Source organism: Eumetopias jubatus, unplaced genomic scaffold (assembly GCF_037043125.1).
Source record: "Eumetopias jubatus isolate StellerSeaLion01/CBP00866 unplaced genomic scaffold, mEumJub1_p1.0 scaffold_1, whole genome shotgun sequence".
Lineage (NCBI taxonomy): Eukaryota > Metazoa > Chordata > Mammalia > Carnivora > Otariidae > Eumetopias > Eumetopias jubatus.
This window is the reverse complement of record NW_028274807.1, coordinates 186658916-186673697: the sequence shown is the minus strand read 5'-3', so window position 1 is coordinate 186673697 and position 14782 is coordinate 186658916. Positions and strand designations below refer to the sequence as shown.

At 49.8% G+C, this 14782-nt stretch overlaps 1 protein-coding gene across 3 annotated transcripts in view; it reads left to right on the top strand.

Annotated features, from left to right (window-relative positions):
• The window catches only part of ATXN7 (ataxin 7), a 134161-nt gene extending 121772 nt beyond the window's left edge, over positions 1 to 12389 (top strand). For 2 of the 3 annotated variants that reach the window (XM_028110428.2, XM_028110429.2), the window contains 4 exons: positions 1405 to 1603; positions 1964 to 2085; positions 6880 to 7864; positions 11605 to 11716. In XM_028110428.2, the coding sequence (XP_027966229.1) occupies positions 1405 to 1603; positions 1964 to 2085; positions 6880 to 7864; positions 11605 to 11622 (1324 nt within the window). In that variant the 3' untranslated portion in view covers positions 11623 to 11716. Of the gene's footprint in view, positions 1 to 1404; positions 1604 to 1963; positions 2086 to 6879; positions 7865 to 9635; positions 9691 to 11592 lie in introns of all 3 variants that reach the window. The other variant, XM_088027706.1, reaches the window with a different exon arrangement.
• The last annotated feature ends 2393 nt before the right edge of the window (positions 12390 to 14782 follow it).

Genomic DNA, 14782 nt, shown 5'->3' with positions numbered 1-14782 from the left:
TTTCTTTGATTGGGTTTTAATTTAAGGAAAAAAATTGTTGAGTTCATCAGTAAGTTTCAACCAGGGCTCTTGGCCAAATGCAAGCAGCAGAATGAAGCAAGAATGATCATCTCCACCCTTGCTCAGCTTCAGGGGTCTCTTAACCCCATTGAGCAGGGCTGAGACTCGGGTCCTGACTGCAGGTTAGTGCCTGGAATATTTCACACGGCTTTGGCAGCAGATTCCCATTCGCTTGTCTCACTTCTTGCAAAACACAGCAGTGGGAGTCCTTGCTGGGGATGGGCATTCAGCCTGAGTTTTTACAGCATCCATTTATCAACGTGTTTTTTCATTCATTCATTGGAGACCTGGGCCTAACTGTGTATTAGGCATTTTAGCCGTTTGGTAAGCGATGGATCTCAGAGTGTTTCACGAGAACTTTATGTACGTTCCTTGGAGACAGTGAAGGTGGACTTGAATATATGTGTGTTTGTGCTTGTATATTTAACAAAGTTGAAGTAAAAGACTTTGTCCCCAATTTCTAGAGGGAAGGGAAAGAGAAAGGTATAGAGAATGAGGGCCTGCCCTGTCGGACACTGGCAGCAAGGGCTTCTGCTTAGGAAGCCCAAGCCCTGGTTGCTGTGCACAACCTTTCCCCCTCACGTGCCTTTTCCTTGACATGGTCGCATTGGGGTAGAAGTGGCTGCCCATGGAAACCCATGCGTGTAGTCGAGCCACTCCTAACACGGGCCCCCTGGTCTGTGAGTAGTGTGGTCGGGGAGCAGTGGGAGGCGGCGCCCCAGAACGTGGCCAACACCAGGCTGGCCGTTCTGTGGCAAGTCCTTTCTCTGGCCATCTTCTCGTTGAAATTTTTCCATCTGTAAAAAAGTAAGCTTAATTCTAGAATCACCAGGCATTCATATATGTAGGAAACCTACAGTATTGCCCCTGAGTTGTAGGCCATTGATTCTCCACATCACGTGGTCATGCTGCCTCCTTTTATCACCTCCTGTCCCTCTCAGGGTTAGAGCACGTTGCCAGTAACCTCATTTATTGCCTCAGTAACCCAAGTCCGGGTGAAATTTGAAGAGGAATCAAAGAAAGACTTCTCTTAAGTTCCACTTCTATTTCCTGTTCTTTGGGGAGAATAGGAAGAGGCCCCGAGCCATTTGATCAGCTATAGAAAGGAGAACCATTTACAAGTTACCTTTGGGTAGATCTGGCAGGCAGCTTCATGTGACGTCGTGCGGTTCAGGAGAGTGGATTCTTCGCTCCCCGGCCACCTGATCAGCATCTGTTGCCCCCAGTGCTAGTGGGGAACCCCAGGCCTCCCTAGGTGGTCTCAGACACGTTCTTGTATCTGGGTTAAGGCGGCTGATTCCCAGATGTGTGATCTGATCGGTGCTGCACTTTCTACTCACCAAGGCCTCCAGGCTGCCCTGCTCAGCAAGGTGGGAGTGCCCCCATTGACCCTCCTCCAGTCCATGAATCTCCACACCCTCCCCTGCCTGCCACTGAGCCAGCTTCTCGGTTATCCAGTGAGGAGGGAGAAGGCGATGACAAAGAAGAGTCTGTTGAAAAACTGGACTGTCATTATTCAGGTCATCATCCTCAGCCAGCATCTGTAAGTTCCACATGTACCCCCGTGTTGACCCTCCCCACGCAGCAGGGACAGGGCACTGCAGGGGGGCGTGCCGGGGTCCTTGGCATGCCCGTACGTGTGGGAGACGTGGTCAAGGTGTGAGAGCAGCTCAGAACAGGGCGCCCCAGAGGCGGCATGCACTCTCTCCTGGGACACCTCGTGCTTCTCCCTTTCTCTTCCATGAAACTCAGGGCTAGGCATCTTCACTCTCATGCTTCACAGCCTACGATACTCAGAGTAAGCTCTTTGATGGTTAGCTCCTTTCCTGAAGGAGAGAGAACCCTCACCGCCTGTGCTCCTGTCGGAGTGAGCAAGCACGCGCGGTTGTGTTCTCTCTTGCAGTTTTGCACATTCGGGAGCCGGCAGATTGGAAGAGGCTATTACGTGTTTGACTCCAGGTGGAACCGGCTTCGCTGCGCCCTCAACCTCATGGTGGAGAAGCATCTGAACGCGCAGCTGTGGAAGTGAGTGCCTGTCCCACCACCTCTGGGGTGCGGAGAGGGGACCGACTTTACCTGGTGTTGCATCCTGTTTCTTATGGGACTGATTTGATGATGATGATGATGATGATGATTTAATAAGCTTATCTAAAAGTTTATTTTCAAGCAAGCAGGGGGAGGGGCAGAGGGGGAGGGGAGAGAGAGAATCTCAAGCAGACTCCCCACTGAGCGTGGAGCCCAATGCGGGGCTTGATCCCACTACCCTAAGACCATGACCTGAGTCGGAATCAAGAGTCAGACACCCAACTGACTGAGCCACCCAGGCGCCACAAGATAAACTTACTTAAAATGAAAACGTGGCCTTTGACTGTCCCTGAGAAGGCCCCTCATCATTCATTCATTCACTCTTTCAGCAAATGGGTCTTGCTCTGGGTGCTGTGGTTCCAGGCAGAGGGACTCCCACATGTCGGGGGAAACACAAAAACCACGAAGCAGAAAATCAGTAGAGGTTATAGCTTGTCAGAAGGGAGATCATGGAAGCAGCAAGAATCACTGACACTTACTGAGAGCTTACTGTATGCCAGACAACTTAGATTTAATTTTCACAATATGCCGTCTCAGGGGACCTCGATTATCCCTCTTTTACCTAATAAAACCAAGAAGTAAGGTCACATAGCAAGTTGGTGAGTAGGGCCAGGATTTGGATCCAGAGGCAGTTTGGTTCCTAACAAAGAGCAGTGATGGGAAAACAAGAAGCCAGAGGGATTCAGGGAAAGCCTTGCTGAAGAGGCGTCCTTGAGCTGAGATGGATGGACGAGAAAGAGCGGCCGTGGGGTGGTGGGGTAGAGCGGGCGCTAGGCAGAAAGAACCGTATGTGTCAAGGTCTTGAGTCAGAAAAGATCGTGGCTTGTTTGAGAAAAAACAAGAAAGCGAGCATGCTCTAAGATGAAACTCAAGAAGCTGGCAGGGGCCAGATGACCCTGAAATTGCTTCTAAGTGCAATAGGGAGCTGCCAAAGGTTTCAGGAAGAGGAGCCATGTGCTCTAGTTTACAGCATGAGATAAGACTGTCATCTGGTGAGCCATGATGTGTGCTAGTGTGTCCTACATGGGATTTTAAGTGGAAGAAGAGTTTCATGGCCAAAAGGCTCAGCTTTTTCTGAAGTGAAATCGTTTTCATTATTGCAGGGCTTCTCAGAGCCTTTAAGGGGGCACACTGTTCATTGTAACTCTCAAAGCAGGGGAGATCATGTATAATGTGGAATATCTCCCAAGTTCTTTTGACCGGAGAACCTCTTTTAGGGGAGCATCTTTGGGAACTAATGTTTGGTGGAACATACTTTGGGAAACCTTGAGTTTCGCTAAAGGAAGGGGGCTGTCCAGTCATCCACATGTCATTCCATATTCTCCATTTGGGCATCATTTACTAGTGCCTTCCTGAGTGGACTCTGCCAGTACATCCATTTGCCTTACTGCCTTGGTTTCCTCATAAAGTCAGAGGAAGCTGGTCAGAGGCCTCAGGTAGTCCACGGTCTGAACTAGCTTCATGATCATTAATATGGCTTGCATTTATTCTCTTAGAAAATCAGACCCAGAGCAGTGCTGCTCTGCTTTTCTAGTTCACATTTCTTCCTGGTCTTTTATTAGGTAAGAGACTCCTCTTCCCTCTTTATGAAGGAACTTGGTCCTTGCTTAGAAAAATGAGTCCAGACACTGGTTTGTTGGGATTCTGGGGGTCTCTCCACATCAGAAAACCCCCAAATAGGTGAAATCTCAGCTGCTTATTTCTTCAGACGACCTGTTAGGACTTAAAAGAGTTCATTGAGCTCCCCAAGCTGTGGATTTAGTGTCCTTCAAAGAGTTTAGCAGGGTCCTCAGAAAGACTTATTCCCATTATACTGATAAGTGGTTTATGGCCAGCGGTTGGGGTGAATATGGTTTCAGTTCATAGTGGCTGGTGTGGGGAGGTTTTTGTCTTTGTGCTGTGACCTTTTGAAGACGCAGAATCGTGAGGTTGTCTCCACAGTCTCTTTTTTCTAAGTCAGAGGCCGACTGCCTCATCAACCACTTGATTCCAGCAAGGAGGAAATCATGCCTTTCTGTTAACATGAACTTTGGTTTTAAAAAAGCCAGTACAACAGAGAGGCGTTTTGCTCAGTGGTGAGCTGGCACACGGGCCTGGGGCAGACCGGAGCTTGGAGAGAGGTGCCGGGAGTGAGGCCGGCCAACGCAGGCAAGCTTCTCAGGCAGCCCCTGAGATTTGCTGGAAGGAGCTTAGCACTTCTCAGTTCAGGAACAGTCCTCAGGTGGCATCTTTGACTTACTCAAGGAAACTCCCAGAGTGGTCCAGGTCCCATCCTACTGGCTCAGCCAAAAGTCTTCCCTTCCAGGAGATCCCTCACTGTTGGTGGCAGCCTTCTCAGTCCTTTACTCTGTAGTTACTTGTTATGGTTACTTTGGGGATAAGTGGAAATGGATTTGAGTGTGTCAGTGAAGTAAGTCATCTTCAGTGTATGGAGTCTGAACAGTGGGGAAATTAGACCAGAATTTCCTCTGGAGCATGGCCGTGACCCCAAAGGCCAGTTCTGAGCTCCTGTCATTTCTGTCAACTGCTTGTGTGCTCTTGATTGGGGACCTCTAATCCACACATCCTAAGGAAGGGATGGGATCCTTACAAAGGGATTTTCTTTGGCGGGGGGTGGGCCTGGGGGGGAGTAGAGTGGCGGACAATGGTACTTAATTTTTTAGATGGGTAATAAATTCACTGGGGTAAAAAAAAAAAAAAGAAGAATGAATGTAAAGAGGTATACAGTTCAGAGTTTTAGTCTCCCTGACCCCCACATTCCTATTTCCCACCCCACCCCTCCACAGACAGAAGCATTTTTATTAATTGCTCGTATATCTTTACAGAGTTCACTTACACAGACATAGGTCAGTACGACTGCATATTCTTTGTCTTTTTTTTTTTAAAGATTTATTTATTTATTTGAGAGAGCGAGAATGAGAGAGAGAGAGAGTACATGAGAGGGGGGAGGGTTAGAGGGAGAAGCGGGCTGCCTGATGTGGGACTCGATCCCGGCACTCCAGGATCATGACCTGAGCCGAAGGCAGTCGCTTAACTGACTGAGCCACCCAGGCGCCCTCTTTGTCTTGTTTTTATACGAAAGGTAATGAATAACTTAAAAGAGCTTTTTTTTTTTTTTACCAGGAACCACTATATTGTGCAGAGAGATCCACATCTCTCCCTGCCTGGAAGCTTTTCTTTTTTTCAGGATTTAGTTCCAGCCGCCTGGTCTTTAGGCTTCGTCTCCCTAAGCCCCCTGGTGGCCGTGAGGAGCCACTGCACCCAGTGAGCGGGAGCGGTGCTACACCCCTACCTTTAGAGCAGGGCTTCCCAGAGGTGCCAGTGCCCACAGATTGCCTGGGGATCTTGTTGAGATGCAGATTCTGATGCAGTAGGTCGGGGTGGGGTGCGGGGACTCCTCATTTCTCAAAAGCCTCTCAGATAACGTCCGTATCTGTCCTCTGTGATAAGCATGGGGATAGAGCCCTGCTTCTCAGTTTTTGCTTCATTTTTTGGAATCTCCTGGAGATTGAGAAACTTCTCATGTCTGGACCCTGCCCTACAGGGATTTGGGTGTGGTCAGTCTGGATGCACTGGTCTCTGGGGCCAGAACGACACTCCTGAATGGGGTGGTTACAGCTGGTACAAATACAGTCAGTAGTTGCTTTTATTAATAGCTCTAGGCCTTACAAAGCATCTGGAAAACACTTTGGCAGCTGTTGAGGACACCTCTCATTTGGAAGATGAGGAGCTGGAGCCCCAGCTGGTGCAGTGACTGGATCCGCCAGAGCTGCCCCACAAAGGAGCAGTCCAGTCTGGACACTTGCCTTCCATTCGGGCCGTTTTCTGTGTTTTCACCTGGGTGTTAATTCTGCCGTAGGGGTTTTTGAAATTTTGATGCTGTCATATTTTAAAATCAGAGCAAAAACAAAAGGGGACCTCCCAAGGTTTGCCATTTGAATGACTCTCTCATCTTCAGATGGGTACCTAGCCCAGACATTATTAACAGAATACCTTTTTCCAATTCTGTGATTGGAAACCCCGGGAGCTGTGATTCAAGCCTGTAGGTAGGACCTAGCAGTTGCTATTAAATCGCTGTGCCCTTCCTTTTTTCACATTTATTCATGAATTCCCGTAACATTTGCCTACCTTCTGTATTCCTGGCACCGTGCTGGGCACTGGGATATAGTTAAAAATACGCTGTGGACTGCTCTGTCTGTAGGGAAGTTAGACCGTGATCAGCAGTCACGCATGGAAACTGCTGTGCGTGACCCCAAGTCTGGGAACAGGCAGTGTGAGTCCGTGGAGGACCGAGCAAGTCAGGATGGTCAGGACAGATTTTGTAAGAAAGTGATGATGGTCTGAAACTGAGGGGTGAGTGGAATATGGGGTCAGAGCGTTGTAGGTGGCCGATGGACAGTGCCTCACGTCCAGGCCTGTTTTGCGATGTAAGCAAGGTCGGTGGGTGGAATCTGGGAACTGGGCTGGGGGGGTGGGGGATGGGAAGAGGCAGTGTGAGGCTGGGGGCCGGCAGGGAGTGAGGCCCGCATGCTTTACAGACCATTATTCGGAAAGCCCGAGGAAGGCATGAAGGAATTTGAAGGAGAGAAGTGGCAGGAAGGACGGGCTGTGCATTTCAGATGGATCCCTCTGACAGGTGTGTGCTGCTCAGTGGCAGAGGTGAAGAGCACGTCCATCTGAAAGGTTCCGTGAGCGGCTGTGGCGATGGTTACTCACTGTCCTCTCTCTTTGCAGGAAAATCCCCCCGGTGCCCAGCGCCACACCCCCCGTCTCCGCACGTGTTCCTCATCGGACGAACTCGGTGCCGACAGCACAATGTGGGGTCGGCTGTCTGGCCACAGCCACTGTGTCGACATCCCCCGTCCTGCTTTCGGCCACCTGCATCTCCCCCAACAGCCGATCGGTACCAGCTCATGGAACCACACTGAATGCACAGCCCGCCGCCTCCGGGGCCGTGGACCCTGTGTGCAGCATGCAGTCCAGACAGGTGTCCTCATCCTCGTCCCCCGCCACACCCTCTGGCCTTTCCTCAGTGCCCTCCTCCCCGATGTCCAGGAAACCTCAGAAGTTGAAATCCAGCAAGTCTTTAAGGCCCAAGGAGTCCTCTGGTAACAGCACTAACTGTCACCATGCCAGTAGCAGTACCAGTGGCGGCTCAGGAAAGAAACGCAAAAACAGCTCCCCGCTGTTAGTTCACTCTTCCTCCTCCTCCTCCTCCTCCTCCTCCTCCTCCGCTTCTTCTCATTCCACGGAGTCTTTTCGCAAGAACTGTGTGGCGCACTCTGGGCCCCCCTACCCCTCCACGGTAACATCTTCGCACGGCGTGGGCCTCAACTGTGTGGTAAATAAGGCGAACTCGGCGAGTGTCCGGCACGACCCGTCAGGGAGGGGCCCCCCGGGGGGGAGCCCCGCTGAGTCCATCAAGAGGATGAGTGTGATGGTGAACAGCAGTGACTCCACGCTTTCTCTCGGCCCGTTCATTCACCAGTCGAGCGAGCTGCCCGTCCGCTGCCACGGCGGTTGCTCACACGCTCACACTCCCCTGGACAGACTGCTAGGAAAGAAAAGAAAGTGCTCGCCTGGCTCCGGCAGCGCCGGCAACAGTAGCGGCAAACCCACGAAGGTTGCCAGATTGCCCGCCGCCAACAATGTGCATGTGAAGCACGCGGGCGCCAGCCCAGGGCCCCCAGGACTTACGAACAGTTCCCTCCCTCATCAGGTAGGAAAGGGACTGTGAGCCCAGTGGGGAGGCCCACTGCCTCTCCCTCGAGCTCTTCGGCCAGCCCGGAGATCGGTGTGCTGGGGTTGGTTGGTTTGCCTGTAAACACGTGTCCAGCTTTGTGGTCTCTTTTCAAAAAGGAAGAGCTTGTGGCCATGTGAAGGTAAAACAGAGTTTCTCTGCCAGAATTTTCTAGGACTTGGAGGATGCTTCTGGGTCAGGAAACCACGAAGTGCACTTTAGTAGCTAGGGCCGCAGAAGCCATACCGCGTGACGGCAGGGGGCCCGCCGCAGCGAGGGGGTGCGGGCCCTGGGGGCGCGCGCGTCCTGGGACACCGTTCGGGGAGAACGCAGGCCGTGCGTGCCTGGGGACTGGTTCTCTCGTTTGTTCCTCTGAAGAAAGCTGGCCTGCAAGCACACTGATCTAGAAAGGGATGGGTTAAATTTTTGAAAGAAAGACCCTTCAGTAATTTTCCCACCAAAGGACTTCAGATTTTCCGGTTAACTCTCTCCTTATCTTTTCTCCCAATTTTTCCAGGGAGGCAGGGAAGCAGCAGTAAGTGTGCGCAGAGACGAAGACTAAAATCTCATTTAAGTGAAGAGATGAGAAAGAAATGTGAATGCAGGCCCATCTGTAGAGCCGTGGCTAACTGGGTGTCAGATTCATAATGACCTGTGACTCTCTGTCTTGCGCTCTCTGGTCCCTGCCTCCCCCCCCCCCGTCCCTGTCATTCCCCCCCGTCCCTGCTCCCCCCGTCCTTGCCACCCCCCATCCCTGTCACCCCCCGTCCCTGTCATCCTCCGTCCCTGTCACCCCCATTCCTGTCACCCCGTCCCTGTCATCCCCCGTCCCTGTCACCCCCCCATTCCTGTCACCCCCCCGTCCCTGTCACCCCCCATTCCTGTCATCTCCGTCCCTGTCACTCCCCATTCCTGTCATCCCCCGTCCCTGTCACCCCCATTCTTGTCACCCCCGTCCCTGTCACCCCCCGTCCCTGTCACCCCGTCCCTGTCACCCCCCGTCCCTGTCATCCCCCCATTCCTGTCATCCCCCGTCCCTGTCATCCCCGTCCCTGTCACTCCCCCGTCCCTGTCATCCCCCCATTCCTGTCATCCCCCGTCCCTGTCATCCCCATCCCTGTCACTCCCCCGTCCCTGTCATCCCCCGTCCCTGTCATCCCCCGTCCCTGTCATCCCCCATTCCTGTCATCCCCTGTCCCTGTCACCCCCCGTCCCTGTCATCCCCCCATTCCTGTCATCCCCCGTCCCTGTCATCCCCCGTCCCTGTCATCCCCCCATTCCTGTCATCCCCCGTCCCTGTCATCCCCGTCCCTGTCACTCCCCCGTCCCTGTCATCCCCCCATTCCTGTCATCCCCCGTCCCTGTCATCCCCGTCCCTGTCACTCCCCCGTCCCTGTCATCCCCCCATTCCTGTCATCCCCCGTCCCTGTCATCCCCGTCCCTGTCACTCCCCCGTCCCTGTCATCCCCCGTCCCTGTCACCCCCCCATTCCTGTCACACCCCCGTCCCTGTCACCCCCCGTCCCTGTCATCCCCCCATTCCTGTCATCCCCCGTCCCTGTCATCCCCGTCCCTGTCACTCCCCCGTCCCTGTCATCCCCCGTCCCTGTCACCCCCCATTCCTGTCACACCCCCGTCCCTGTCACCCCCCGTCCCTGTCACCCCCTCACTCTCTTCTCCTGGAGCCCCTCCCTCCAGCCTCCTCGCTCTACGTGCCTGTCCATCCGCGCTCTTGTTCCCTCACTCGTCAGCGTGCCTCCTCTCCTTGCCTGCACTCAGGGCTGTCGGCAGCACCCCCAGAGCCCCGACGTCCGGTGCGAGGCTGTTCTGTCCTGTTGGCTTCCTCCTTTGCAGAACTTAACTCAATTGGCAGGTTAGGACTTGTTCAGAAAATACCAGGAAGTTTCTTACAGCGGCAGAGTTCCCTCCACTGTCTGTGTGAACGAATACCCACTACCAAAGGTGTGGGGAAAAGATTTATCCGGGAATTTAAGTAGCAACTGTTTAAATTCTTCTCTTTGAGCCTCAAGTCTGTAGGGGCTGTTTGTATGTTGCTTGGCTGTTTGAGCAAGGGGTCCCTAGACATGTGAAAATGAGCTTTTACCACTCGGTTTGTAGTTATTCATTATAGTTCATCAGCATAAAAATTCAGAGCAAATACTGCAGGAAGTGGTTTAGCCAGCCATCCTTTAAAAACTTCCTTTTGAGTGTAGTTTCCTGATTCTCTGTGAACCCGAGGGAGGGGTGTTCCCTTGTGTTGCGATGCCCCACACGTTCTTTTACTGCATGCACCTGTCTTCCCATAGACAGCGCTGCCAGCCCTCAGTGCCCACAAGTCACAGAAAGGAGGGGAGGAGGCTGGTGGGCGCAGCGGAGAGGAACAGTGCTCATGGAAAACGAGGGAGCGGGAGCCCATCTACACAGAGCAGGTGCTCCCAGAAACTTGTCACCCATTTCGAAGAAACTGCAGATCTGGACTTGGCATGAGAAATTTGGCCATGTTTAAAAGTTATATAGTGTGTTGTTTTGAAATCTGGTACAGCCCACACATCTCCTGACCACGTCTGGCTCATGAGCTGCCAGTTTGCACTTCTGATGCCCACCATTGGGGAGGGCCCTGTCCCACTAGGACAAACAGTCTGAGTTTGGGTTCTTAAAATTAGTTTCAACTTAAGTGTGTACTTGGGAGATTTTCCCCGTGCCGTAGAAAACTTCATTATGCTGCATAAATCTTAAGGTGGGGGGGCATGGCTAGAGATTGAAGGATTGGTGAACCCAGTGTTGGGTATTTTCAGTGTCTGTGCTCATTTATCTGCAGAAGGGATCCTGTAGCTTTCATCAGAATCTCAAAGGTATCCATGACTCCAAAATGCTGTAGAGAATGCTGCTCTTAAAAGAGTAGGAACCTCACCTCCCTGTATCTTGGGGAGCTGATTTTAAGATTTAACTAACTTATTTTTTAGGTTGGCAGGGTGGGGCAGAGGGAGAGAGAGAATCTCAAGCGGACTCCATGCTGAGGGTTGAGCCCGACACAGGGCTCGATCCCATGACCCCGAGATCTCCACCTGAGACAAAACCAAGAGTCGGACGCTTAACCGACTGTGCCACCTGGCCGCCCCTTGTGGAGCTGATTTTAAAACAGAGAAAACTGAGGTGGTTGAAGACCCCTAAACCAGGGAATGTGGGTGTGGTGGGCCGTACTGGGAAGCCTGGCAGATGGGGCTTGGCAGCTTCCCCCATCTACCCTGCAGTCTGCTTGTGGCCTCTCCCACCCAGGACTTCAGCTCACTGTGGGTCACTGGGGGCCTGAGTTCCCCCACCCCAGGCACGGGCACTTGGGTGTGAGTTCTCACACCTGCGTGTGCTACCCCATACGACCTTGTTCAGTTCTCAGCTGACAACCTGGAAGACCTTCAAGGAAATGAAATCAGTAAATAATACCAAAAGGCAAACATGAGAGCCTTTTCTCTAAGCAGAAACCTGGCCTGGATCTCTTCTAGGCAGTTTTCTAAAAGTCAGTGGTTTAGAATGATTGTGCCCAAGGCAGGCAGTTGGAAGCTAAGGCCAGATTGTGTAGCCAGTGCTCCTGGCGTCACCCAGCTGCCGGAGAGAGCGGAGCGGCGTGTGGCCTTCGGGATGCTCTGTTGGGCGTCAGGGTGGTGCTGCGTACAGCTGCTTACTTATCTTTTCATTGTTTCCCTACCCCCTCTTTTTTGAAAGCCAAAGGCACGTCCCTGACAGCTGAAAATAGCGCGGGGAGGAATAATCTGGACACTTTTGACGACAAGTTACACCTCCACTCAGCACTATGGACTCCACGATGCCTTTGAGTCTGTTTTCCCAACCTCCTGTGGGCCTCGAGGGTAGAAATCTGCCGGGCTGTTGTTGTAACGAGGATTTCCCTGAAGCTATGTCTGTAGCAGTGAGTACTTGTAAAGGACACTGGATCAAGTTCAGCCACCGAATTGCTTCTGTCAGTGTTAACGTGGTCTGGACTGCTTGCTACCAACCTGTGAGAAGTTGTTGCTTTGTTTTTTAACTTGCAGTAAATCATGGAGCCACTCTTTGAGTAGATTGGCTGGGCGAAAGAATGTCTTGGCAAGAGCATTACTGTAGACTTTTCTCCCTTCTTCCCCCTTCCCGTCCCAGTTCCTTTTTTATACTGTGTTCTGTAGGTCACTCTCCAGCAGTTAGGTCCCCCATCTGGAGACGCCTTCCAGAGGAGAGCAGAGCTGCGCCCTGAGCAACCCTCCGGAGAAGGCATGGGCTGTTAGGTTTTTATAGCAATGTTCCGGGAATGGAATATGGACGTTAGCGCGAGGCATCATGACAAAATAGCCTGTATTTTCCCCCAGCCTTTTGCAAGTAATTTGGGGTAAGAAGCTGTCAAAAGTTTCTAACTTACAAACTGGTTTAAAGCCATCGACGCCCAGAGAGCAAGTATACCACATTGTAGAGGCTTACTTTTCAAGGTACTTTTCATTCTATGTGATTTTTTTTTTTTTTAAGAAAATGCAAATGCACACTAGTTTTGATAATGGAAAGCCAAATTTTGGTTGGGGGACGGGGGTGGGAGGGTAGATAAAATCACTATGGGGGAAATGTTTTTCCAGGATTTCCAAAGAGGTGGAATTTTTTATCCTTTAAGTTTTCATGTTATACAGTAAGGCAGATTGGGTTGGTTGCCCTGCCCAGTCTCCTGTTTAAAAAAAAAAAAATGCCTTTGTAAAGTGAAATTACTAGGATGCAGCAGAAACTGTCATTCAAGAAGTCATTAATATATGTAAATGTTTCCAGGGCACTGTGTGCATTTACCCTCAGTCTCAGTGGTTGCTGTCCTGGGACTCCGTGTCAATTTCTGCTTTGAGCACTCCCTGTCTGGTGCGTGTCTGCTCTCCCTTCCTCTCCACAGGTTCACTGGGGTGCCGTTGGGTCCCCCGGCATCCAGGGAGGGGAGCAGGCAAATGTGTACACATACCCAGGCAAAGATGACGTGATGCATACACTTGCCCGACAAACCCTCCTTCCTGGGGATTAATACCAGCCATCTTCCAGAGAGAGTTCTGGAGTCCCTCGGGGTTATTTATTTATTTATTTATTATTATTATTATTTTTTTTTGAGTACCCCATCCCAAAAGAAAGAGCTTCCTGTGTTAAAACGTCAGTGCTTGAGAAGGTATCATTGCATTGGAGGGATGAGCTGGGGCATTTGAACTGGTGATTCCACAATCACAGCTCCTGAAACAAGAACCCAGGCACTTTTCCTTAGAAGAACACACAAAGTTGCCGATCACCACAGGGTACATTTCCCCAGGCTCTGATCGCTGCTCCGGGCAGGGCCTGGACAGAGCCAGGCAGTGCGTCCTTTCTTTCCCTACAATTCTTGGGTTACAAACGTCAGTTTCAGGGAATTTCAAGTCAACAAGTAGAATGAATAAATACTTGGTTACCAGCCTAATAATGTGAATTGCTACAGAATTATTCTTATTATGTAAGACAACAAAAGCTATATGCAGATACTTTAGCTATAAATTGATGTAAAATATTGATTTTTTTTTTAAAGGAAGGGGAGAAGAGTATCTTGTTCACTTATGCAATCAGTAAATATTTTTAAAAAATGATACTATAGGAGAGCTTAGTAAGGAGAGCGCATGGATGGTCCAGTTTGGTGTAGTTAGGAGAAATCAGTCTGGTTGTTCCATCCCTGTGGAAGGAGAGAACGGAAGTAAGAGGGAATCAGGACGTACTTAAGTTGATTCCTTGGTGACAAGTGCAATGGGGGTATGGGTAGTAGAATTTATTTTCAGAGCCAAGGGGACTTGATGGATATAAATAAAGTTGCTTTTAGCGATGGAATTTATAGACAGATTATGTTCCAAAAGATGTGAATAAGATCCATGATAGCAAGATGATTCAGAATTATGTAGATACTTAGATAAGCGAGTGTTGATCATTTGATTTCTTAGACTGAGGTTTTAAATGAATTTCATTATGTCTCCCGGTAGTACACAGATCATCGGGATTAGGAAATTAGCCATTTTGGATTCTGCCTGCCACAAACAGACCTATTCTAAACAGTGCTATTAAATTTTAGACTGTTCAAATATTTTATTTTCTCCTACAACTACTTTTTATTATAATGAACAATTAAGACCATTTAAAACATGGGAGTACAAGTATTTTTTTGAATTAAATTAACTTGCAAAAACCAAATTTGCAGTGGTTGGGTTGTTTCTAGACAGACTTTGGTATCAATTTAAAACCAAGATAATTTTTATATTCTTTCCAATAGAATTTCATGACAACTCCTGCAGTTTTCTTAACCTACAAAAAAAAAAAAAAAGTGCTGCATTGATGAACAAAGAATTCTACAAAACCTACTTTTGTATCTTTATTTTGGAATTTCTTGTTCTATTATAAATATGGAAGTATCCCTATTTCAGAAGACATATTTTGTTAAAAATGAATTGTACATATTTAAATATGTATTTTTGCACAGGTCTTTTTTTCTGATATCCTGTTTTGGTACAATTGAGATCATCTAGTATTTATTTATTAATTAATAAAAGTAAATACCTTTTTATAATTTGAAGTGGTTCACTGCCAAGCCAATAGTTCTAGAACCTGCCTCCTTTACAGTTTAAGGGATGCCTCTGTTCTGTGAAAGTCTTTTTGTCCCTTTAATGTCTCGGGAGTGGATTCATGCCGATCAAGTGGGCATGGCTTCTCTAGTTGCCTGATTTCCCGATAGACTACATGTAACGAAGTGACACACTGCTTTTCTTTTGTTCGTGTTTTATGTGTGAGTGCGCGTGCGTGCCTGTGCGTTTGTATGTGCACACTCTGAGCACGTGTGTGTGTTCATGTGTGATGTGGTTTAAAACTAACGGGAAAAACT